This window comes from Bos indicus x Bos taurus, chromosome X, assembly GCF_003369695.1.
Source record: "Bos indicus x Bos taurus breed Angus x Brahman F1 hybrid chromosome X, Bos_hybrid_MaternalHap_v2.0, whole genome shotgun sequence".
Classification (NCBI taxonomy): Eukaryota; Metazoa; Chordata; class Mammalia; order Artiodactyla; family Bovidae; genus Bos; species Bos indicus x Bos taurus.
This window is the reverse complement of record NC_040105.1, coordinates 28,309,660-28,336,113: the sequence shown is the minus strand read 5'-3', so window position 1 is coordinate 28,336,113 and position 26,454 is coordinate 28,309,660. Positions and strand designations below refer to the sequence as shown.

Genomic DNA, 26,454 nt, shown 5'->3' with positions numbered 1-26,454 from the left:
TAAGTACAGTGACAATATATAGCCTTAATGTACTCCTTCTTCTATTTGGAACCAGTCTGTTGTTCCATGTCCAATTCTAACTGTTGCTTCCTGACCTGCATATAGATTTCTCAAGAGGCAGGTCAGGTGGTCTGGTATTCCCGTCTCTTTCAGAATTTTCCACAGTTTATTGTGATCCACACAGTCAAAGGCTTTGGCATAGTCAATAAAGCAGAAATAGATGTTTTTCTGGAACTCTCTTATATTTTTGATGATCCAACAGATGTTGGCAATTTGATCTCTGGTTCTTCTGCCTTTTCTAAATCCAGCTTGAACATCTGGAAGTTCATGGTTCACATACTGTTGATGCCTGGCTTGCAGAATTTTGAACATTGCTTTACTAGTGTGTGAGATGATGCAATTGTGTGGTAGTTTGAGCATTCTTTGGCATTGCTTTTCTCTGGGATTGGAATGAAAAGTGACCTTTTCCAGTCCTGTGGCCACTGCTGAGTTTCCCAAATGTGCTGGCATATTGAGTGCAGCACTTTCAAAGCATCATTTTTTTAGGATTTGAAATAGCTCAACTGGAATTCCATCACCTCCACTAGCTTTGTTGGTAGTGATGATTCCTAAGGTCCACTTGACTTCACATTCCAGGGTGTCTGGTTCTAGGTAAGTGATCACACTGTCATGATTATCTGGGTTCCTAAGATCTTTTTTGTACAGTTCTTTGGTGTATTCTTGCCAGCTCTTCTTAATATCTTCTGCTTAATATCTTCTTACCTTCAGAAAGGTGAGTGACTCAAATTGTTGCTGAATTTCCACTAGGCTTTGAGAAGTTCCCTCTTTTTCTACTTCATCCCTACTTTCAGTCTGTAGTGTAGTACATAGTTTCCACCTGGAAGGATATTCAGATGTCACTTGTACCCCCATGCCTGATTTACAGAGTCTGTCTTTCTTGACAATAACAACCTGACTGATGAGATAATCAGAAGTTTTTGTATCTGTTAAGCTCCCTCATATGCATAGCAAAGAGCTCCAGAAAGTATAGATATCATGATTATGACAAAGAAAACATCAGATTCACTAGATCAGAAGAGATACAAATATAGAGAGATACAGACATAGATATATGTAGCTATTGAGACATTACTACAGGAATTTTCTGTTTGCAGAACTTAAAAGTCCCAACAGGACAGAGAACAGTGATTCTCAGCCTACAGATCTAATAAATTTTCAAAAACAAGCGAGTCAGGTGAGATAAAAAACTGGATGTATGTGTTTTGCTCTACAGGTATTTATGTCATTCATTCCTTGTTAAAAATCATTGCAATAGACAGTTGGAGATGAAGATTTTCAGGCTACTGAGATTTTCAAATAGTCAGGGGCAAGACTAGACCATTGGCTCATGTCAGTATACCATGATGCCAAGGACCTTATTAATCAAGAGAAAAAAAATTAAAAGTGAAAATGCTAACTTATAATGTTAAAATAATTGAAATACATGTGTTCGAAATTACTGAACTGAACATCAGATGTTCCTCTGTGTTTAAGAGAATTTATTATTATTTCAACAACCTTTTAGAATCTTAGTCTTTTTTCCCCATTGAGAAACTGTTCTCATAAGCCAGAATAAAGTCAACTTTATCTTGTTTTCAATATTCTGCTATTGTGAAAATAAAATAAATTAATGCTTAGGTCCTTTTAGTCACTGAAGTTTAAAATGGAATGTTAACTTAGTTACTATGCTACTTTAATTTGTATAAGCAGTTTCACAGTTGGTGGAAATTCACATTTTGATACCATTGTTTATGGGGCCTTGACCTAGTACATGTCAGCCCAGAGGGAAAATTGCAAATTACTTTGTTATGTTAATGCAGCAAACATTTACATTATAAAAGAATTTTCATTTTTATGAATACCTCACCAAGCTCTTTAAAGTTAACATATATTTACAAGCCATGTGCATGATGTTTTGTAAATGTCATAAAAATATCCTAAGTCCTATGTAACTCCTGGGTTAACATTAATTTTAATATAGTTGTTACAGGTTTTTTTAATGATAATTTACCAATGTCTGCATAGTTTTTAAATGCTCAAGCAATCATGAGTTGGCTTTCAATTACTCATCTATGTATAGTCAGTTAATTATATTCAGAAAGAAAATGCAAATCCTAAATTAACAAAAGCCAACTTTGTGCACAGGGAATTAATAGTCACAGTAAATTGACATGTCAATTATTAGTTTTATTTTGTCTATTTTAAGAAGTAAAATGAGACCACTTGCTTTTTGCTTGTTTTTAAGAAAGGACTACAATTTGCTGTCTTTAAAGAGTAAAATCTCTGATGAACTAACAGGCTCTTCTATTTGCTTTTTTTCACATTCACTTTTGCAGCTCACAGGACATTCTGTTCATGAATGTTCTAAGTACTTCCATTTTCTTAAGTGCCTTGAAAAGAAATTTCATGCTTGAAGATCAATAGAAGAAGAAAAGTGTCTGTTAAAATATACTTGAGAGAGCAGAAGTACAAAAAAATGGGAATGAGGAAATAGGAGGCAAAGATGAACAGAAGCAGATCCAGAAGCCATGCAAGTGACTAGGGAAAACAAAACAAAACAAAACCTGAGAAACATTTCAAGGACAAGTTCATATTCAACTGCATTATTACTAGATGTTCTATTTGATGAGACACAGAACCTGTTAACAGTGGGATAAAATAAAATGAAACAGTCCATAAGGATGAGACCATTCTAAATACTGTAGTCCATAAGGATAATATGAAATCATTCTAAATATTGCAGAAGGGTCATGGATTTAAGAGAGCATTTATTCACAATTAGAATTTAACAATGGAATGAAAAAAGAAACAATAATCAATACAGTTGTGTATAGAAATGTTCCAAGAAGTATAGCACATAAGCTTCTGTCACAGTCTATAAAATGGAAGCACAATACAAACATCACAGACTGTTAAAAAGATGAAATGAGACAACATATGAAAATGTCTTGCAAATGCAAGATACTCTAAGAGCAAAGAGAGATTATGATCATTAACCAAGGAAAGCTGAACCCACAGGGTCCTGACTTTCCAGTTGATTAAAAAGCTCATATAATGACAGCTGACATTCACTTATGGCTGAAGTTATAAACGAGGACAGAAAATCGGCCTATTCTTGAGGAACAAGGATCATTCCTGAGGTTAATCAAAATTGTAATATAAAGTTTTTGTAGACATGCTGTGTCTATGTCTATTTCTATCTATCTACCTACCTATACATACCTATATATGCAGTTGTTAGCAGACCTTGTGCCCAGTAGACAATAAGACAGTAGTAAATGGAACTAGTGAACCCATTTCTCATTCTGGCTCTCTAACATTATGGAGTCTAATAGACTAAACTTTAGAGATCTGCCCTAAACTCAAGATGCCACTTAACTCTCTAACCATTAACAGTTTATTTGCTGAACTGTGATATGCAACTGTTCTTTGAACCTCTATTTATTTTTCCAAGCTCAACCTACTGTTCTGTTTCCCTTCAATAGCAATCTGATTTTTACTCCTCTGTCTGATTTGAATTTGATTTATTGCTGGGCTTCCCAGTTATATCTTCATAGCTCAGATTCCTAGGCATTTCTTGATCTGTCTCCCTCATCCATCAAGGAGGATCTTTAATCATACCAGGCAATCAGATCAAAACCAACAGTTTTAGTTTGGTTTATTCTGGCACTTTGTAGTTTGCAGCTACTTGAAAGGGTAAATTATAAATATTGGTTTTCATATATGAGTATTAAAGCTGAGTAAATGCTACACTATTTGCTCATTCATATATTTCTGCGTATTAGGTATTGACCAAAATTTTAGGCTTGTGATGATGAAAACACTGTAGTCCATTCTTTAACAGTTCCAAGTGCAATAAGGGAAATTGACACAATGGTATGTACACCAAATGATGAGAGAAATACTCTAATAAAAATGTGAAAAACTTGTTAGTATTTTACAAGTGTTACTTAATTCTGACCAGTAGGAATGGAGTTAGGAAAGACTTCATAAAAGTGACATTGAGATACATCTTAAAATTTGAGTAGTAGGAGGAAGGCAATGGCACCCCACTCCAGTACTCTTGCCTGGAAAATCCCATGGGCAGAGGAGCCTGGTAGGCTGCAGTTCATGGAGTCGCTAAGAGTGGGACAGGACTAAGCGACTTCACTTTCACTTTTCACTTTCATGCATTGGAGAAGGAAATGGCAACCCACTCCAGTGTTCTTGCCTGGAGAATCCCAGGGATGGGGGAGCCTAGTGGGCTGCCGTCTATGGGGTCACACAGAGTCGGACACGACTGAAGCGACTTAGCAGCAGCAGTAGGCACAAGGGACTTCCAGATGGCAGCCACTGCATGAGTGCCTGGCCAATGCTGTGACCTAAGTAGGAGAGTAAATGAAACTGTGGAAAAAAATTGGGTCAGATGGTGAAGAGAGTGGCCTTTATCTTTGAGGCAACAGGCAAATATATTATCTTTAAGCAGCAAACCTAACATTTATCTTAATTTACAAAGATAATTTTCTTAACAAAATAAGCCCAGAGTCTGACAAACTCTGTTTTAATTTTTGGTATGCCCATTATAGGATTTCTACTCTCTGTTGCCCCAAATCTTCACTCTGATAATTATACATGATGACTGCATTAAACTCACAAAAGGCACTATGTATAGACTCCAATGAACAAGGCAAAGATAATTATGGATCCCATAGTTCATTCTTTCTTTGTACATCTTTGCAAGTGAATTAGGCAATGCCCACTTTCAGGTATGGGGCCTTCGGACCATCCAGTTCAGTTCAGTTCAGTTCAGTTGCTCAGTCGTGTCTGACTCTTTGCGACCCCATGAATTGCAGCACGCCAGGCCTCCCTGTCCATCACCATCTCCCGGAGTTCACTCAGACTCATGTCCATTGAGTCAGTGATGCCATCCAGCCATCTCATCCTCTGCCGTCCCCTTCTCCTCCTGCCCCCAATCCCTCCCAGCATCAGAGTCTTTTCCAATGAGTCAACTCTTCGCATGAGGTGGCCAAAGTACTGGAGTTTCAGCTTTAGCATCATTCCTTCCAAAGAACACCCAGGACTGATCTCCTTTAGAATGGACTGGTTGGATCTCCTTGCAGTCCATGGGACTCTCAAGAGTCTTCTCCAACACCACAGTTCCAAAGCATCAATTCTTCAGCACTCAGCTTTCTTCACAGTCCAATTCTCACATCCATATATGACCACTGGAAAAACCATAGCCTTGACTAGACGGACCTTTGTTGGCAAAGTAATGTCTCTGCTTTTTATGCTTCGGACCATAGATACATGGAAAATTTTGTAGTGAGAGAAGTAAAACTATCTGCTGGGATAATTGACAAATATTTCCACTTTCATCAACTTAAAAAGTCTATGAAAATAAAGTTGGTATAATTATTTCTCTATAGGGCCAGAACACTAAAGAGAATTTGCCCATTTGATTATGTCTATGACTCCTATATTACCTGATGGGGTGATTTTCCTTCCACAAATAACTGTGTTGCTCTTAACTCTTTGATTCTCAGATAATATCTTCAACTGGTACAACCCCATTTCACCCATTCATGTACCTGCACAAAATACAGGCTTCCTCACCACAGGAGAAACAGAGCATGCAATAGCCACTGAGGCAATGCCCCTTACCCTGATGCCAGAGTCATCTGTTCAACATTTATATCTGTAACAAAAGCTATGGGCTTCCCTGGTGGCTCAGTGGTAAGGAATCTGCCTGCCAATGCAGGGGATGTGGGTTCAACTCCTGGGTCAGGAAAATACCTGGAGATGGAAATGGCAACCCACTTCAGAATTCTTGCCTGGGAAATCCCAGGGACAGAGGATCCTGGCAGGCTACAGTCTGTGGGGTCACAAAAGAGTCTGATACAACTTAGTAACTAAACAACAACCACCGAAGCTATGCCAGTCAGAATTCCTCCTTAGGCAATCTCCAATTCCAGCTAGGGCTCCTCCTGATTAGAAGAACTGAGAAAAGCTCTGTCCTTACCCTGTATGCTTCCCCAGCACCCTTGCCACACTTCACCTCTGTAAGGAATGATGATCAACAGAAAGAAGGAGAGAAGAAAGACAGAGAAAATTCTAGCATTGTTCCCATCACCCTTGAAGCCAGCATTGCTCCTGTCTTTTAAGTGATTTGATGTTTGTGATCAGAGCCCTGATGATGCAATATCAGAATCCGTGACCCTCGTGTGTAAATTGTCTAGGCACAGGAAGCTGATTCTCAGTACCTCCAAATTCCTCAAATTAACTTTTGCTTGAAATAGCCATGTATTTGAGAAGAAAACTAAACTTTTGGGGATTATTCTCCCTCTGAATTATCTACTTGCCTTAATTCTCTACTTTATTTCATGTATATTAGTGACTGAAAATAAAGCCCTATATGCTCTGGAATTTGTCAAAAGAATTCCCTCTTGGTTTAAATTTCTTTAGTATATAGCAACATGTTCTCTGTGACACTTAATATCACCTGAAGTGAACAGTTCTTATATTCATCTAATCTAAGATTCACTTATTTATCTCCATTACATAAAAATGTTACTCCTCCTCTCTAAGTAGTAGCAAATTCTAATAAACAGCATTGGAACAAAAATGCATTATTCATGGGAAATAGAGAAGGGCTCTTTGTCAAAAAAATAATCACTACAAATTCCATTTATACCTAAGAAAACTATCTTTGTATATTTATCCTTATGTATGTATCATATGTGATATATAATTCTGAAGCAAATATTTGTACCATTTATAAAGAGGCTGTATATAATAAGCAGAGTATAAAATAATAGTCTAATTGCATTTCAAGTAATTTTGTCCAAAATTAGATATATTACTCAGAAAATATTTTAAAATTTTAATCTCTAAATTAAAAGTCCTAAAGTCGCCAAGATAATTGATAAAATCAGAACTATTTATCAGAAACACTAGAAGATTCCTTATGATAAGAGGACAAAAACATATTTATTGAACTTTACCTAAGCTATTTCCTATAATAGTTTCTTACTGAACATTTGTGGTAACAATCTCAAATTTTCCTAGAACATGTTATGTGAGTACCCTATCCCTAGTGATAGCTTGATGTGACAGAATGAATTCGATTTAATTTTTCTAGAAAAGCAATGGACTTTCCTTTACTCTCTTCCTACTCAAAGAACTGCCAAGTTTCTATAAACACAGTTCTTTGTCAGGCAAGTCTGAGGTGAGTGCCCTGCTTTTATTAAACTTGAAACAAAATCTCTCCAAGACTGAGAAAGCCTGTAGCCTGCCTGTAAGTTTGAGGAGAAGATCACTGCAGGGAAGTGGGAGGGGAGAGGGGAGTATTGACTTTCTTGGACTCCTCAGGATCTTGAAGTCTTTCTCTCATGCTCACTGTGGACCAGAAGTGGAAATGGAAGGTGTCTTCTGACCAGAACAATGGAAAGTAAAAACTTTATCAAGTTTTTTTCTTTTCTTAATTATTTGATCAGATAATATATGCTATAATTAAAATTTACATATCCTAACTATAAAACTTTTTAAAATCCTTAGTTTCTCTGAGAAAGTAACATTGGGCTTGTATGTGGTAAACTGTAAGACAGGTCTCTTCTTGAGAGTTTGTGGTGAAGTGCAGGTTTTAAAACCTTTTGGATACTCTGTGCACTGGACTTATCTGGCATGTTTTGGAGCATATATTTTGTTACATCTTAAAATCTGAATGTTTAGGTATTCATGGACTAACAAAACAAATTTCATTGTATATACTTTCATATTAAAGAGAAAAATATCATTAAATACATAGGAATATATTAAGGAAAAAAGAAGTGGTCAACAGAATGATGTAATGAAAAGGTCCACATAAATTCCAGAAGCATCAAAATACAGAACGCTCTCTTTAAAATTGGAAATAACAGTTATAGCTATGGAAAAACAAATGATACCATGGGCAGTCATTCCATTAGGATATTGTTCAATTAAATCAAGGCAGACAAGACAGTATGATGGCCTTCACAATGTAACTCTTATGAAAATAAACTGTTTAGTCATAACTGAGCATGAGATATTCTTGTTACTCCAACAATGTACCCTACCACATGAATTTTTGAGAATTAGATTAAAATTAATTACTGCTGATTCTGTACCTGGGGAAAAATTTAGTATTTCCTCAGAGGAGGCAAAAGTCAGAAAGGGGATATCATTTTCCACTGATAGACAAGAGGAAGACATACTGAAGTGATAGGTGGCTGATCCTTTATTTGGGTTAATTAGAAATACCACTTGCCAGTTTTATATCAGTGAACCACATCTTACAAAAATGTAAAAATCTTCACTAACACAGAGAAATGTTTTAGGGGCGATTACTCAATTACAAAAGGAATCTTATATAAAATAATTCACCACAGAGTTACTTTATAGAACTTCCCTTGTGCGTATAAATCTTTCATTGAACTTTAGCTGCTTAAAAGAGACTGGGGGACAGACTCTCTTAAAACTGACATGTTAAGCCACTACCAATGAAAGATCAATCAGAAATGGAGGGAATACTTCTCTGAAATGATGATGATTCAATTTACCCACAAATCTGTATGAACATACTAAGTTGGTAGAGTAAGGTATGATTGGAATGCTAAATGAGTTAACATTAGACCATAAATTACTGGCATCCTATTTTTATAATCATATTCAAGCACGAGTTATTTTTCATGAAAAGTCTGCATATAATTAGGAAAGCTCAGTTATTTAGCCAAAATTCAAAAGGAAATTTATGGATGAACATCTCTTTATATTCAAAATTTAAAATGATGTGGGTCTTTTTATAGTTTCTGCTTTAATGAACATCAGTCATGTGGTACATACTCTTATTCTGAATATTCTACACCATTAAGTCCTTTGATAGGTTTACTTCTGAGAAATTGGCATTTATTTTGCAAATACAGAAGTTCATGTTAACATAGGATACTCACTACATTTTTCTATGCTGGTAAACTTCAATCATTAGGAATGACTCAGAAAGCTTGGTGATAATAGTACTTGTCAGAGGAAAAGCAGTATTTTTCTATAAAATGAATAAGACTATTTCCAAAACCTTCAGGAGGAACTTGACAGGCATAATGGTTGATGCTTTGTTTTCTAAATTTTTCTCATGTCTTTTGTCTTAGGAAATATCATATCTGAATTTCTTTACTTGAAAAAGTACTTTTTTCACTCTTACTTTCTTCTTGATGGTTACTGATAAATTCATGTGGCATAGTGTCCATTACATGGTCAATGTTTAGACGCTGGCAATCATTTTCTTCTGTTATGGCCATGCAGTTGGATAGATTTGTTGAAGAATTAAATAATTTAAAGTCAATAATTTCTTTTAGACACAGTTTCATTTAAGTTGAAAAATATAGTATGCATATTTTGTTCTTAGATGAGAGGTGGAAATTTTCTAAAATATTGTCTATACTATACTGTAACAGGCTTACTGAATATAAGCAAGATCAAAGAATATAAGCAAAATCAAACAATCATTGGCATTCAAATGCATTTCAGAAATCTCATATATACAGCATTCTGTGTGTGTGTGTTTGTGTGTGTAGCATTGAAATAGCTCAACTTACAGCAGCAAGCATATAGACCACCTAAACATATACCAGGCAGTGTACTAATCTTTACATGTGTTACCTCATTAAATGCCCATACTAACTCTACAGAGCTAGGTATTATCATGGTATCTTTTTTACTGATTAGGAAAATGAGGGCTATTTGTTAAAGATTTCAGCAGAAGTACATGGTAGAGCTCGATTGTCCTGAATTTGGAACCACTGCTATATGCTGCCTCTTTAGTGTAAGTAACCAAAATAATAACATAATCATCATGATTAATAACAAAAAGAAAAAAAAATGATGGTGGTGACGATAAGTTTGTTTTTGCAAATTTTATGATACAGAAACATGTAGCTATTTTTAGTCTCTGTTTTCTCATCAGTTTAAGGAGAATTTGACTCACTACCTATCAAAGTCCCTCCACTTCATAAAGTTTCAAAATCTAGAAATGTGAAGAGTTTCACATATCTAGTTTCTCAGTTGATCACAAACAAACAAAACTGTACTCTTAGTGCTGTAGCAAAAGAGCAAGCTATATGATTCATGTTGGTGTTCAACAAACTAGACCAGAACTACACCAGGAGATGAAAATTTCCAAGGACTCTCTGCATTGGTTTTGTGACAACATTCTTTCCTGAACCTTTTTTTTCTTCCTTCCTTTTCTCTCTTTTGGCCTTTTCCCAAAGTAAGAACAAGCAGACTCACTTACAGTTTATTCCATTTTTAAAGCATTTTAAAAAATGTTTCAACTGACTTCTAAACTTTCAGAAATCAATGGCCCATAAGAGTTGTTTTAACCTTCATCTCCATCTTCTTTGAGTTTCAAGCCTGACCTAGAAGTAGGCCTTGAGCATATAATACTTAAAAAGGAAGTGTGATTTCTGCTTAGCTAGCATTTTTTTTTTTTGGCTTGATTTTATTCTGGACTGAGAAACTGCAATAAGACACTTAATATTAAGAATAGTAAGTTATTTTTAAAATAGTGTACGTTTGTTCTCATTGTTGCCACTCAGCTCGTCTTGAGCTTTTTTAAAACAAGTTTATACAATTTTTAAAGGTTACTTTCCATATACAGTTATTACAAAACTATATTCCTTGACTATATTCCTTGTGCTGTACAATACACCCTTAAGTCTATCTTACACCCAATACTTCGAAGCTCCCACTTTCCCATTCCTATATGGCCCCTTCCCCTTTCTCTCTGATGGTAATCACTAGTTTATTCTCTGTATCTCTGGGTTTTTAGTTGGCAATTTTTAAAGCAAACATGCAAAGCTGCATTTTCCCCCAACCTATTCTTCCTCTCTAGCACTAAGGACTCTGATTTTGAGAATCTGCAATATTCATATCATACATGTTAGGCCATCTAATGATCTAAAAACATTAATACTGGTTTGCATTTATTGATTTACCATTTGTATAAGGATATGACATATTAAATAAATATTAATATGAAAATATCACTCTTCAGCTTAAAAATCACAATTCTTAAGGTCTTTTTGGTTTCAAAAATAAGATATCAGACCAAAACAGCTGTCAAGAGTTATTACTTTCATTCATCCTGGTGCAATAAATTTGTACTGAGTAGAACTGAATGCCATTAGTTTAAATAATTATAACACTACTCTATTTGCCTTTACACGCTTTAATCATGATGTCTATTTTCCCAGAAGCTCTAATTTATGTCTAGCAAGTTTTATTTCAGGCAGTAGAACTCCGCTGATCTGCATGTCTTTCTTAAGTGGGCAACAAGTACATCATTTGTCATCTTAAATCAAGACATAGATACAAACGTTTTTATTCAGAGTGAAAAGGAAGTTTTATGGTGCTTTATAAGAGTTTTTCAGTGAAAATATGGTTTGTACATTCCCCATGGAGCAGTAAAACCAAAGTCAACAGCATTACATTTGCTGATGACAACCAGAAGAGTATTTACAGATGGAAAAACCCAAACAGTCAAATCTGGCTTTCTTATCTCTGGGAGGGAAGGTCATATTTGAATCAGATGCATAACTCAGCAACAAAGTACTCTTTAGCATCAACAGTAATGTGTGTCACTTTCAGAATTAGGTAGCAAATTTAACACCTGAATTATTTTGTTTCTAGGATACTGACATTAAGAACTTCCCTACCTGAGAAAGGAAACAGTCTTCCTAAATAAGTAACTATTCAGATAGTATGTGTTTTGTTTCGAGAAAATAATAGCTATGAAAATATAGACCTAGACAGTAAATGTTAGAGAGCTAATTTTCACTCCATAAAATAATTCCCTATATACTTTTCTTGGATTAAAAACTCGACTAGAAGATATGTAATACAACAAATTCCATGCACTATATGTATATATATACACACATAAGTTTTACTACATATAAAGGATTGAAGCAGAATATGTTTCAATAACCACTTTAGCAAGATAGTAAATGAAACATAGTCATGTATGGATGTGAGAGTTGGACCATAAAGAAAGCTGAGTGCCAAAGAATGACGCTTTCCAACTGTGGTGTTGGAGAAGACTCTTGAGAGTCACTTAGACTGTAAGGAGATCAAACCAGTCAATCCTACAGGAAATCAACTCTGAATATTCATTGGAAGGACTGATGCTGAAACTGAAGCTCCAAGACTTTGGCCACCTGATGTGAGGAGCTGACTCAATGGAAAAGACCAAGGTGCTGGGACAGATTGAGGGCAAAAGGAGAAGGGGGTGACAAGGATGAGATGGTTGGATGGCATCACTGACTCAATGGACATGAGTTTGAGCAAACTCAGGAAGAAGTGAAGGACAAGGAAGCCTGGCATGCTACAGTTCATGAGACTGCAGAGTCAGACATGACTTAGCGACCGAACAACAACAAAATGAAGCATAAAATTTTCATGACAAAAAGTTTTCCTATTAAATTATAAATCAGGATCTATTATATAATACATGAACATTTTTCCCTCAGTCTGCTTGAAATTTAAAATTCTGAAAACTATAATATGGTGTATCAGAGCAAGATGTGTTAGTTAAGTCCTAGTGTGACATTTTACTTTAATTAGCCTGTAGTTAAATTGGATCTAGTCACATGTGTAGTGTGTCTTTTACAAGGACAGACATTTAAAAATTTGAGGTTTCAACATTGTCATCAAACACTTTCCTTAAGATGGCAATGTCTGGTGAATCCTTATAACTCATTCTGATACACAAGGCTTCTTTTCAACAAATTTAACAACAGGAAGTGAATATTAAAGAAAAACAACAGCCCTGTTGAACAGTTTATTCAGTTCAGTCTCATTATTTTTTTTAACAGAAAATCTGGAGATGTGTATCCTTTGTAACATGTATATCTTATTGTCAATTAGTATTTATTAACATTCAGAAAACTAAGATCATGGCATCTAGTCCCATCACTTCATGGGAAATAGATGGGGAAACAGTGGAAGCAGTGTCAGACTTTAATCTTTTGGGCTCCAAAATCACTGCAGATGGTGACTGCAGCCATGAAATTAAAAGACACTTACTCCTTGGAAGGAAAGTTATGACCAACCCAGATAGCATATTCAAAAGCAGAGACATTACTTTGCCAACAAAGGTCCGTCTAGTCAAGGCTATGGTCTTTCCAGTAGTCATGTATGGATGTGAGAGTCGGACTGTGAAGAAAGCTGAGCGCCAAAGAATTGATGCTTTTGAATTGTGGTGTTGGAGAAGGCTCTTGAGAGTCCCTTGGACTGCAAGGAGATCCAACCAGTCCATCCTAAAGGATGTCAGTCCTGGGTGTTCTTTGGAAGGAATGATGTTAAAAGCTGAAACTCCAATAGTTTGGCCAACTCATGTGAAGAGTTGACTCATTGGAAAAGACCCTGATGCTGGGAGGGATTGGGGGCAGGAGGAGAAGGGGATGACAGAGGATGGATGGCATCACCAACTCGATGGACGTGAGTCTGAGTGAACTCCAGGAGTTGGTGATGGACAGGGAGGCCTGGCGTGCTGCAATTCATGGGGTCGCAAAGAGTCAGACACGGCTGACCGACTGAACTGAACTGATGCCCAAAGCACATCACAAAATTACTGTGTACTTATATTAAGACACACAGACTCTAGAAGAAGTTTTCAGTTGAGCATTAAGATAAGCAAGAGAAAAAATGGATAGAGACTGTAAACTTTTCAACAATATGGATTAGATTTATTTGAAACCCTCTAAATGTGGATAATCCTGAAAAAAGAGGCCACAGTCATATTCAGCAAGTGAAAAGAAAGAACTAAGATGGGGAAGGAATAAGTGATTCTGATACTTAAGGAAAGTGGCTTTTTGTTTAAGGGCCCTATGTTATAAAGATATAATACTTTATGCAATGTATCAAAAAAATGAAAAGTTCTTAAATTCACTTCTAGTGAGAGTCTGTACTTCTCTGGTAAGAATTCTAAAGTTACGTATCAAGAAACTTTGGAGAAATTATTTCCTTTTATCCAGTAATTTTCCTTTTAGCAATCTGTCTTGTTGAAATAAGTCAGAAAATGTATGGCTAAAGATAACTGTGTCATTATTTATGATAATTAAACTTGGAAAAACCCAAATTTCCAGCAATATCTATGAAGTTATGGGACCATTCACAAGGATGTCATACAGCTATTAAAGGGGTATTTTCTGAGAATATTTAATAGGAGCAGAATGTTTCTACAATATAAAGTATAAAAAACACAATTCTTTTCTGTATTTCCTCCAAAGGTCTATCTGTAATTAATCTATGAAACTAACCTATATTTTTAAAGCAAAAATAAAAGCAAAATTTAAATAAAGTACTTCTCATATCTAGATGAGTAATTAATGATAATTTTCAGTAAATTCTAAGTTATAATGTGTCTCACTAGGACAAGGATGGAATGAATTTCTACTCTTTGAAAGTCTGGTAATGATTAATATAACATCCTCTGTACTAGAAGTTTTTGAAAATGGGCTCCTGGCCATAAGAAGACCACATCTCTGATTGACATCCTTAGGGCTCAAGTTCAGCAAGACAATGGTGTATGTCCTTTGATTCCTTTGACTATAGCTGCTTGAAAAGAATAAGTCAGGCTCACCCCCTGGATTGACCTTCAGAACTGTACACTATGATTTCTGGGCCTTTTGCCCAAGAAAGTTCTGTCCACATGTTTGCTGATGCCTGAAAGTTATTTAAAAGGGACAGAGTCTTTTTTTTTTTTAACATTTAGAAATAACATACAGATGCCACTTATAATCACTAGCTGTAACCCCATATTGATTGGAATTCAAAACCACCCAATTTACATGTTTTATATGAGTTTAGTTACTATTATATTAGTTTTTTCCCAAGTATTTTGAAATTTTTGGTGCCTTTTGCTTTCTGTACTGAAACAGTTTAAATGATCACTATCAGAATCTTTCCAGTTTTGAGAAGATGAAAGAATTAGAAGAAAAGAAGACGCAAGGGATGTGGAAAGTGAAAGGCAGGCATGGCTAGTAAACAGCAGAGAAAGCAGAATTTGGAGATGAAGACGAATCTATGCATTTCGTGCTTTTGTCTAAGTCATTATGAATGTGCTTTATATATTCACACACAAACTGGAGATTTGCTGGCTAGATATGTGTTTAAATTAGCCAAGATGTTCGTGTTAGGTCATCAGACGTGTATTTAACTCAGTTTTGTGTAATTTCTAATAGTTGCTCTTGTAATTAATGCACATGGTAGTTTTATTCACCACTGAGGTTAACCCTCAATTTAGGACAAGGTTGAGTCAGACCCCTGAGCTCTTGGTCAATGGAACTTTGTTGAAGATTTTTACCTTCTCATGAAAGTTGGCATAACTTACAGGTTCCCTTTCACTGATCCTGGTCACCCTCCTTACTATCTCCCGCCGCCATGACTCTTCACTCAGTTCCCTTCCTTAGGATTTGATAACGCATTTTGAGCCTATAGAAAGTAATAGCTTTTTCAGACCTGGAAAAGGCAAAAATCAAACCCCAGGGGAGGTGAAAAATCAAAGTACACCTTGTAGAGAACATATTTTAGGCGTCTCGAGTCCTTCCTTTTTTTGGCCCTTAACATTGTTTCCTATTCTCACTTGTCCTTTCTTTATCTCCCTCAATACTATACAAGCTAAAACACTAAAGGGTAGTTATTTCAAATCAACTGTTGCTCAGAAATTCATGGATTAAGGTTACATTTCTCAAACTAGTAAATGATTTATCACATGGAGAACTGGAGTCAGAAAATAAAACAAAAGTTGACTAGAAGAATGTAAGTCCCAGGTTGATGTCTATGGTTTACTTGGAATTTAAAGTGAGCTCATGTTCCTTTAGACAGTGACAATAAAGGAATTAATTAGAGTATTTTTCTGGAGCATTTTGATAACAGACATGCCCATTTTTCCTCAAACAAATATGCAGACACACCTTCTAATTTGCACAAAATTTTTCATATTTCAATGTGATTTGATTAGTTTTTGTAATTTTTGTTCAAGAAGAGTGATTTTTTAAAAAATAGAGCTTTAAGAATTATTTATTCCATTTTGTAGAACATTTTAGTTGAAGACAGGAAACAATCTGATATATTCAAAATTTAGGGAAAATATAAGGAAATTCAACGAGCAGCCATTTTTCATAAAATTGTTTGAATTATGTTCTCAGAGATACAATTAATATCACTTTGGCAATGTTCATTACAGATAACTAGTACAATAAACCACTCCTTCTTGGTACAAGATATTCATAGTTTTGCATAACTCCTTAGAAATACATCTTCCTAGGGGTTACTGAAAGGTCTATATGAACATTGTAACTTATGAAAATCTATATTTCAAAATTTCTTTTCAAAGTAGCAATACTATACCTAATCTAATAATATACCAAATCTAATATACCTCAATATACCATAATATGAATAAAGAGCACAATACAATTTTAATATGTTTGTTTTATATATAGCATTGCTTTAATGTTGCTTGTGGTCTCCTACCTCAAAATAATGAAATTACAATACTACTTGCATGTAAGATGGATTTAATCCAAAGGCTTGGGCTTATCAGCAAAGAAACATTACTGCTCTGACTTGTATAAAAATTACATATGTTTATGCCTGAAAGTTGGTGAATATTTCCAGTGTTGGAAATTTGTTGACTACAATTATTTTATAGTCTCTAAACCCATCACCTTACCTTTTTGCACTACAACTTTGGATATGCTATTAGTAAGATGATCAGATCTGTAATCTTCATTTTGAAGACAGATTTACAATTTTGATCTAAATTCTCACCCCAGTAACAATAACAACATTGATAACATAACCGATGGGCAATCAATTTTTTTAGTTGTATTCATTAAATGCATTTTTACTTTCAAACAGTTAATGTAACAAAATATTCCTTAAAAAACATGAATATATGGCTAGAATTACATTTTTGATAACCTTTCATAATAAACCACTAAAAGCAAATAATTTTCTGCTAAAGTTTATGATATATACACACATGCATACTATATCTCAAATAAAAAATATAATTGAATGTACTGTATGTATTTATAAACAAGAGGGGAAATTTCCCATAATTTGGTATAACTTAGTACAGATAAGTCAGACTAAGAAACTCTAGACTTAACTCTAAGATAAATACGTTAAAATTCAGATTTGTGGACAACTAGATATTTTCACCAGAACATATTCTGTCCATATTCTACTGTTTCAGCCCTTTAATCAAAAGCCACTTGCTCACATTTTATAAATACATTATCCATAACTGTAATAGTGTCATTCATTTTAATGAATCTCTACCCTTTCCCCCAATTTTAAAAACTGTACTTTAATGTATTACTGGGTATTATAAGTCAAATAGTTCCACATTACTTGTTGTAAAACCAATTCAAGCCTTATAAAATGACAAGATAATATCAGCAAAACTCTCTGCCCATCTAATTTCTCAACAACCACTTAATTTCTCAACAACCATCTAAATAACACATGAGATTTGACATCCATATGTCCAAATTAATCCTAATGCAGGCATGGCAGGATGCAATATGCCATGTTTGCTGGTGTTTTCTAATTTTGCTCCCTTTAAATAAACATGGCCTTAGCTCGGAGTATTACACCAGGCTACAATCTAGGCTTAGTAATGGTCAGAATGTAACAAGAAAAGTGTACTAACAAGAATTAAGGCATTACTCACCCAGCTGGGTCTCCTGAATCGTCAGTTTACTTTCCATAGGATACAACAGCTTGGGTGGTTTATCTGTCAGAGGGGCTGAAAAACAATAATAATACAGATTTAGAGTTATGCTGCATAAACTGAAGGAGAGAACACAGTTTATTTTCATAAATATTTCTCATTCTCTGAGTAGTGTGTCAAAACATATTACCAGGTAGTGACTTACATATTGCAAGTAGTACCTTCAGGCAAGCTGAAAAGCTATTAGATTATACATGAGTCAAATATAACACTACCAAATTGACAGTCACAGGAGACTGCTGAAGTACAGAATTAAGATTGCTCAGACCTTATGAATATATGATTGCACTTTACCAAATATTTTAATCGGTATCGTATTTTCCTTTTTAAAGGGTACCCTACATTTTCTGTGTTAATTAAAGATACACATGATAACTGTATCATGCATTTCAATGACTTTGGGGGGCATAATATTGTCTATTTCTTCCTAATCCCATTCCTAGATTTCCTACTCTGGATCACATTGCCTCAAAATCCATAATTGAGTAATTCAGTTTAGTTCAGTCACTCAGTCGTGTCCGACTCTTTGCGACCCCATGAACCACAGCACGCCAGGCCTCCCTGTCCATCACCAACTCCTGAAATCCACCCAAACCCATGTCCATTGAGTCAATGATGCCATCCAACCATCTCATCCTCTGTCGTCCCCTTCTCCTCTGCCCTCAATCTTTCCCAGCATCAGGGTCTTTTCCAATGAGTCAGCTCTTCGCATCAGGTGGCCAAAGTATTGGAGTTTTAGCTTCAACATCAGTCCTTCCAATGAACACCCAGGACTGATCTCCTTTAGGATGGACTGGTTGGATTACTTTACAGTCCAAGGGACTCTCAAGAGTATTCTCCAACACCACAGTTCAAAAGCATCAATTCTTTGGTGCTCAGCTTTCTTTATAGTCCAACTCTCGCATCCATACATGAGCACTGGAAAAACCATAGCCTTGACTAGACGGACTTTTGTTGGCAAAGTAATATCCCTGCTTTTTAATATGCTATCTAGGTTGGTCATAACTTTCCTTCCAAGGAGTAAGCGTCTTTTAATTTAGTAATTATATTAAGTATTTCTCACATACATCTCCTATAAATGAAACAGCAATGTGGCATTACATTACTACAAGTACAAGCTGCATACTCCAACATGCACATAAATACTCACCAAGTTATATTTTAAAATATTTCCATTTAGTCAGAACACTTTATTGCTATTATCTGTGATACTTTATAATACTTATTGCTAATTTGCACGATATACTGTCTGATTTTTAGCTTCTACACATTATTGCTCTGTGCACTTATCAGTCTATCAATGATCAGCACACAGATCTAAGAGTGGGCTATTAAGCATCTTGAAGATAGGTTTCCCACTCCATACTTCATCCTGAGCTAAACTAGACAATCTGGACTTTAGGCAAATAGTCAGTGATCCTTCGTTAAAGACTCCCTGCTCACCCTCTTGGACTAAGAAGCATGCCAGGTCCCTGTGAAATCTGCCACTGCAACTTCAACTCTGTAGGAAGTACAGAAATGACCAATTAAGGGTTGCTGAAATTGACTGAAAAATTAAATGATTTTGCATCGAGGGCTTTCTTCCTTCCTTGCCAGGACATGCCAGTGTGGTTGGTAACTGGAAGGTTGATCTAGACAGCAGTGCCCCGAGTCAGCCACATATCCTCCTCACCAGAGGATTCAAGAATTCAGTCTGCTTTGGCAGCTCACCAACTCTCTCTCTTTCACAGAAAACACAGTCAGTGCAAATGGAAGATGCATCCTAACTCAGAAAAACAGGGATGAGTTTTAAGAGTCCTGGTTTGAAAGACCAACCTCACATAGGATCAACAGCTTTTGTTCATAACTAATTGAATACATTATTCATCTTCATTAATATTTAACACCAGGCTGGGAAGGAAGGGGGAAGGAAAGCTGGGGTAATAGGATGAGATAAATCACTTTGAAATTCTTCTCGAAAATTTGACATCACTCTGATTAACCTTAAACACTTGTATTCCTTGCCTAAAGTGATCTTAACAGTTTTTTATTCCCCTATCAGCTAAATAAGTCGATTATTCACTGAATGTCGGCAAAGCAGTTCACCACTAATAGGTTAAAAAAGCCACAGGTCCTAAACCGTGGTTATCAAATAATTTCAGTAAACTTGGAAAGCAACTATGGCAGGTAAGCCTGGTGTGCTGCAGTCCATGGGGTCGCAAAGAGTCAGACGCAACTGAAATGAACCGACTGACGGCATCAAAATAACCAGCTTATTCAGTAAATTAACTCAGTTTAGAAAAGCTTGTGATTGTGTAGTTACAAGTAGACAATTCAACAGTTATAGTAAGTAGCTGAGAAAAATATTCTCTGTTCAAACACATTCTAGACTAATTTATCTGTAGAGAAAGATAATAAAATCCCCACATAGGACATTTGTTCAGAAATATAAAATGGTTGTATGGTTCTCCATTCCAATTCACCACCCACCGCATGGCATAGTACTGCATCATTAAGACCTTTTTATATTATCCTCATGGGACAGCTCCAAGTTAGCAGAAGAATCATATAATGTTCAAGCCAGAGAAAATTCTAAGCTTATGAAGTTGTTTGATATTTAAAGTGTGTTCCCTAAAGCCCTATGGTTTCCATAGCATCCCTCTGGGCAGATGAAATGCAGACAGAGATAAGGGGTGGACTGGGAGTTGACTTCATACTTTGTTGTGCCACCTATTCCTCTCTTGACAAAAATATCCCTGCTTTTATTTATCTTACACATCAGTATTTTGTCCAAGATTTTAACCAAAAAAGTCCAATCCAACTTAACTGATGTACTGTATATTGGGCACTGTTATGTGCTAGGCATTGTGACAGGGGCTTTGGAATAGCTTTGGTTTTTGCCTTTACCTCTTATAGTAATTAGAAGTTAAAAAAACAGCCATAGTGGAAAAATTCTGAGCTGGGTCAATTCTCTTGTTTTAGAGACAATGATCAGAGGTGTGAAAAGCACAAGCAATGTGCCAAAAGTGACAGAGGAAAGACCAGCTAGAGTCCTTGCTGGAACTTTGCCTCTTAATTCTTTATCACCTGATCCTTGAAAATTCTATCAAGCAACTACTACAGCTCTGCTCAGTGTTTCCCCTCAAGGTGTGAGCAATCTGTTAGGAGAGCAAAAACATGCAAGTAAGTGACCTACTACAGCAGAGCCCTCATATTGTGCAATCTGTCATCTCGATGTTTTGATATTATGCTATAAGAGGATATCATTTAGGCATGTTTCTTGTATGATTCACTTGTCTTTGATAAAAGTGAACTGAATCTATCAGAGAGCACAACAACTGACCTCAGATCTGACATATGACTGGGGACCATTAATGGGAGGACCATTAAAGCTAAGATGTACCTCCACAGTCATTTGAGGGTGACCAATTGTGCTGCCACAAAGAAAAGAAATGTGCTGAATTACCCATTATTTGAATGTTCCTGACACTTTACAGTGTTTAATAAATATTAGTTGAATCTAAGTGACAGAACAAATGCAGGAATGGTAATGACCAAACAAAATGACCACATGCACACAAACACAAAGCCCTCTTCATTTTCTGCTTGGGCAAAAGTAGGACTGAAAGGAAACTCAAACAAACTAGCTCAATTAAAAAAAAAGGAATAAGCATTAGACCATGACTAGACCAACTGACATTTTATTGTCAAGAAAACAACTTGGTTTTCGGGGCATTTTCTTTCTCTCCTTTCTCTGTCTCTCTCTTTCTCTCTCTCTCTCTCTCTCTCACACACACACACACACACAAAGGTGAAATCATTGAAAAAATAATGCAAGTCTGACAGTAGTGATAGGAACCACAGGTTGATTTTAAATCTTAATCACATTTTTCTATGAAAAAAAATATAACAAGTACAGTAGAGATGTTTCTCTGGCTAATTCTGCATTGAAATATTTATACACATCCACCAAAAAATATATTTTCTGTCTCTCATTTTATTTTATTTTTCAGAGATTTTATTTTATTTTTCTCATTTTATTTTTCAGAACACTCCATTGACAACATTAAAGATAACAGTTATTTTAAAATAAAAATTATCTTTATTTTAAAATTAAAATCTTTATTTTAGAATAAAAAATCTTTTACAAAGTTATTAATATGTCCCAATTGACAAATCATTCTTTAGAGTAGAAGGGAAATTATAAAGAACATTTGTGCTGCTTACCAGCTGCTAGTTAGGGAAACATCTAGAAGCTGGTATACACAAAGTTGTATATAGGAATAATTGCTGTGTTAACATTCCACAAATAATTATGAAGAGATGAAGTTTCTCTCTTTTTTCCCTGTGCCATGTACACTTGGGTTATGGAATAACAAAAAAATAGGATCCCATATTCCAAAGCAAAAGTGACAAGAGACCAGGGTAATGAGGCCAGTATTCTCCATTTTTTCTAATAATCTTAAAGAGAAGTATGAAATATTTAGAATGAGTGGATCTTTGTTTTGACATCCCTCTAAAATTTGTTTTTAGTCCCTCAAATACTATTGAGAACAATCAATACCTCTTGGATACTTAAAATTGTCCTACTATAAAAATCTGTTCTTTCAAAATCACAGATACTTTTCAAAATGTATTTTAAGTAGTGCCTTCTCTACTTTGTTTCTTAGAAGCATTACGGTGGAGTAAGAAAGATAATACACATAGTGTTTTCAGGGAGACATGAGTCTACTAATTCCTGATTCTGCCTGGTTGGCTTGGCAAGTTAAAGAATTTATTTAAGCTCTCCGAGTCTCAGTCTCCTTATATATAAAATGTGATATTTTCCCTTATGGCTTGGTATGAGGATTAAAAAGGATAACAGATTAAATGCTTTGATATGCTAGATGGAAAATACATGATGATACCCATCAAAGTTTGGGTTTGGGACAGTAGCATTTAGCATTCTTTGTAGCTGGAGAAGAAAAATATTATTGTCTGTAAAATAATGAAGTAGAGAATTAGCTAATTCAAAAGACATTTAGATTCTGACTATAAGAATCACGAAAAAAGAAAAAGAATGAGGAATATTTCCTGCATTAGTTACAAGAGGAGAACAACTGTTCCATCTTCAAAAACAATTTAACAACAGCATTTGGAAGACTTTGATGTGCAAGCAATGTACTGGGAATGTAAACGACTCAAAGATAAAATTCAGCTTTTAACCCTTACAGAGCTTACAACCTAGATAAATAATTAAAACATAACTCCACAAATCAATATCAAGTGCCTTTTCAAGTATCTGCGAATAATAAGTACTACATATAAAAAGACCAATAAGGCATGGAGTTCTACATAAGAATGTATGAAACGAGAACACCTATATGAGGCATTGTGATGAGCGCTATGCTGCCACGCTGCTTAGTCACTTGAGTTGTGTCCAACTCTTTGCCACCCCATGTACTGCAGCCCGCCAGGCTCCTTTGTCCATGGGATTTTCTAGGCAAGAATACTACAGTGGGTTGCCATGCCCTCCTCCAGGGGATCTTCCTGACCCAGGGATCGAACCCTGGTCTCCTACATTGCAGGCAGATTCTTTACCACTTAGCCACCAGGGAAACCCCATGATGAGCCCTATGAAGTGAAAGTGAAAGTCACTCAGTCGTGTCTGACTCTTTGCGACCCGATGGACTATACAGTCCATGGAATTCTCCAGGCCAGAATACTAGAGTGGGTAGACTTTTCTTTTTCCAGATGATCTTCCCTACCCAGGGATCAAACCCAGGTCTCCTGCATTGCAAGCAGATTCTTTACCAGCTGAGCCACAAGGGAAGCCCTGTGATGAGTGCTGTACTCAGAGATAATTACTTTATGAACCTATTTAAACCTACCAACTAAATATGGTCACAAAACAATACTCACAGATTTATTCAGCTGACAATAAAACATGCTCTGTGGCAAACCCACCAACAGGCTTCATTTTACAGTGGGTTTTTTTCAGCTTGTTTTGTTGTCTGCATGTACTTTTTTATCTTAAAGCCTTGACAAACAACTGCCTATTTTCCTAGCAAGTCAAGGGAACACAAACTACTCATAGAGCTTCAGTGACTCAAAATAGGATTTCAGTTCTGCTTTCTTTGGTCTGGAATATTTGAGGATTATTAGTTCTCCAGTACTCTTGCCTGGAAAATCCCATGGACAGAGGAGCCTGGTGGGCTGCAGTCCATGGGGTTGCTAAAAGTCGGACATGACTGAGCAACTTCACTTTCCCATTTCACTTTCATGCATTGGAGAAGGAAATGGCAACCCACTCCAGTGTTCTTGCCTCGAGAATCCGGGAACGGGGGAGCCTGGTGGGCTGCCATCTATGGGGTCACACAGAGTCGGACACGACTGAAGCGACTTAGCAGCAGCAGTTCTTAATAATGGAGCACAGCCATTGTGAGAAATATAGCAAGTATCGTGTTCCTTGGGAGAATAAAAATGAAAGGCTCAGAGAGAATATCCAAGTATACTAGGTGAAGCTATTTTGGGGTAGAGAGGTTCTCTACTCCTCACTTGTCTCCAGTGCATCAGGATTGGCAAAATGTATCTTTTCTGTTGCAAACAATTATGTTAGCTCCCAGGGGTGCCATGGAGCCTCAAAAACCTCAGAGAGCAGGAAGTGACAAAGCAAGGGAGCAGAGAGTGCAGGGAGAGCAGTTTATGAATAAACTAACACCATATACGTGATAACCTTGATCTTGGAGTCATGTCAAAGTGATAAAGCAAATGCTCCCAAGGTGGAACTCTTACTATATCTATTAGAATGCATGTATTCAGGAAAATCAAAAGTTAATTTGACTAGCTTTGATACTTGATATTTTATTCATATAGTTTGATAAGTGTTGCTTATAATGCAAATTAAAAACACGTTCATTCATTCATTCAACAAATATTTTTAATGCATCTCCCCTTTGCCAGAAAGTTCTCTAGTTATAAGGGGATATGACTGAACCAGCCAGACACAACTCCTGCTCTCATGGAGCCTGCATTGCAGTGGGGGAGATGGAAAATACACATGTAAATGAATGCATGTATAACCTAATATCAGGTAGTTCTAAGTACTATAAAAAATAAAGCAGACAAAGGGAAAGAGACTAATGTAGGTGCTATTGTAGAGGAATGTCAGGAAAGCTGGTTTTGAAGATCATTTGAAGCAGATCTATGTGAAAGGAGGAAACAAGCCATGGAAAGGACCTGGAGGAAAATTATGGCAGGCAGAGGGAAGAGCAAGTGCAAAGGGCATGAAATGGACATTCACTTGGCATGTTTGAGGGAAGGCACAGATCATTCTAGTTATCCTGACAAAAGGAAAGAGTGCCAACAAGTTCAGAGACAGCCATAGACCAATTCAGGCATGGCCTTGTAGAACATGGAAAAGAAGGGGGTTCTATTCTAAATGTAATGCGACTGCATTCGAGATTTTTGGAAAGAGTGAATGGCAGCATTTTTATGCCTGAAATATCACTCTGGCACCTTGGTGTTCAAGTCTAGAAGGATGGAGTTTGAACCAATACAATGACTGGTGATGATACGTTGCTGTTGGTGGTAAAAATGGTAGGGTATTGTTCCTTTAACTATTTGGTAGGTAGAGTTAAAATTTTCTGATGGATTTGATACGAAATGTAAATGAAAATCTAGGCATTAAGTGGGGGGAGGTCCCAAGATATGCGCTTGAGCAAACACATGAAGGGCAGTGTCATTTACTGATATGGAGGGAAGTACAAGAGTAGCAGTTTAAGAAGGCGATAGGAATCAAGAGACATAGCTTATAAATCAATTCAGTCACAGCCTATTATCCAAAGAGACTAGAGAACTTTCCTATTGATCAATGATTTATATTTGAAAAAGCAAGCCACTGACTGACAACTCATCTTCTCCTTCTGGTCCCCCAGAGAATTGAGAAAATAACCTTAAAAAGTTCCATGTTTCAGGCTGATGCCATATTCATTTATCATGAGATAAACTTTGGCTAATCTCTATTTTCCCTTGCTTTAACATCATTCATGAAAAATGATATACCAGCAAATTCATTTTTGACTAATAGAATCAGGACCATGCTGAGCCAAGATATGAAGAACAATTCTCTAGTATTTCCCTGATTCAATATGTGGCACATATTTAATCAGAAAATTTAATATCAGACATAATTTAGTAAGTGAAGAGGCACTAAAGAGCCTCTTGATGAGGGTGAAAGAGGAGACTGAAAAAACTGGCTTAAAACTCAACATTCAAAAAATGAAGATGATGGCATCCAGTCCCATCACTTCATGGCAAATAGAAAAAGTGGAAATGGTGACAGATTTTATTTTTTGGGGCTCAAGAATCATTGCAGATGGTGACTGCAGCCACTAAATTAAAAGATGCATTTTCCTTGGAAGGAAAACTATGACAAACCTAGACAGCATATTAAAAAGCAGAGACATCACTTTACTGTCAAAAGTCTGTATAGTCAAAGCTATGGCTTTTCCAGTAGTCATGTATGAGCGTGAGAGTTGGACCATAAAGAAGGCTGAGAGCCAAAGAATTGATGCTTTTGAATTGTGATGCTGGAGAAGACTCTTGAGAGTCCTTTAGACAATAAGGAGAAATCAATCCTAAAAATATCAACCCTGAATATT

The 26,454-nt window shown here is 36.1% G+C and overlaps 1 protein-coding gene across 1 annotated transcript in view; it reads right to left on the bottom strand.

Moving 5' to 3' along the window:
- The window catches only part of IL1RAPL1 (interleukin 1 receptor accessory protein like 1), a 1,448,054-nt gene that overhangs the window by 308,807 nt on the left and 1,112,793 nt on the right, over positions 1–26,454 (bottom strand). The window contains exon 6 of the mRNA XM_027533998.1: positions 17,774–17,848. Coding sequence (XP_027389799.1) covers positions 17,774–17,848 — 75 coding nt within the window. The remainder of the gene's footprint in view (positions 1–17,773; positions 17,849–26,454) is intronic.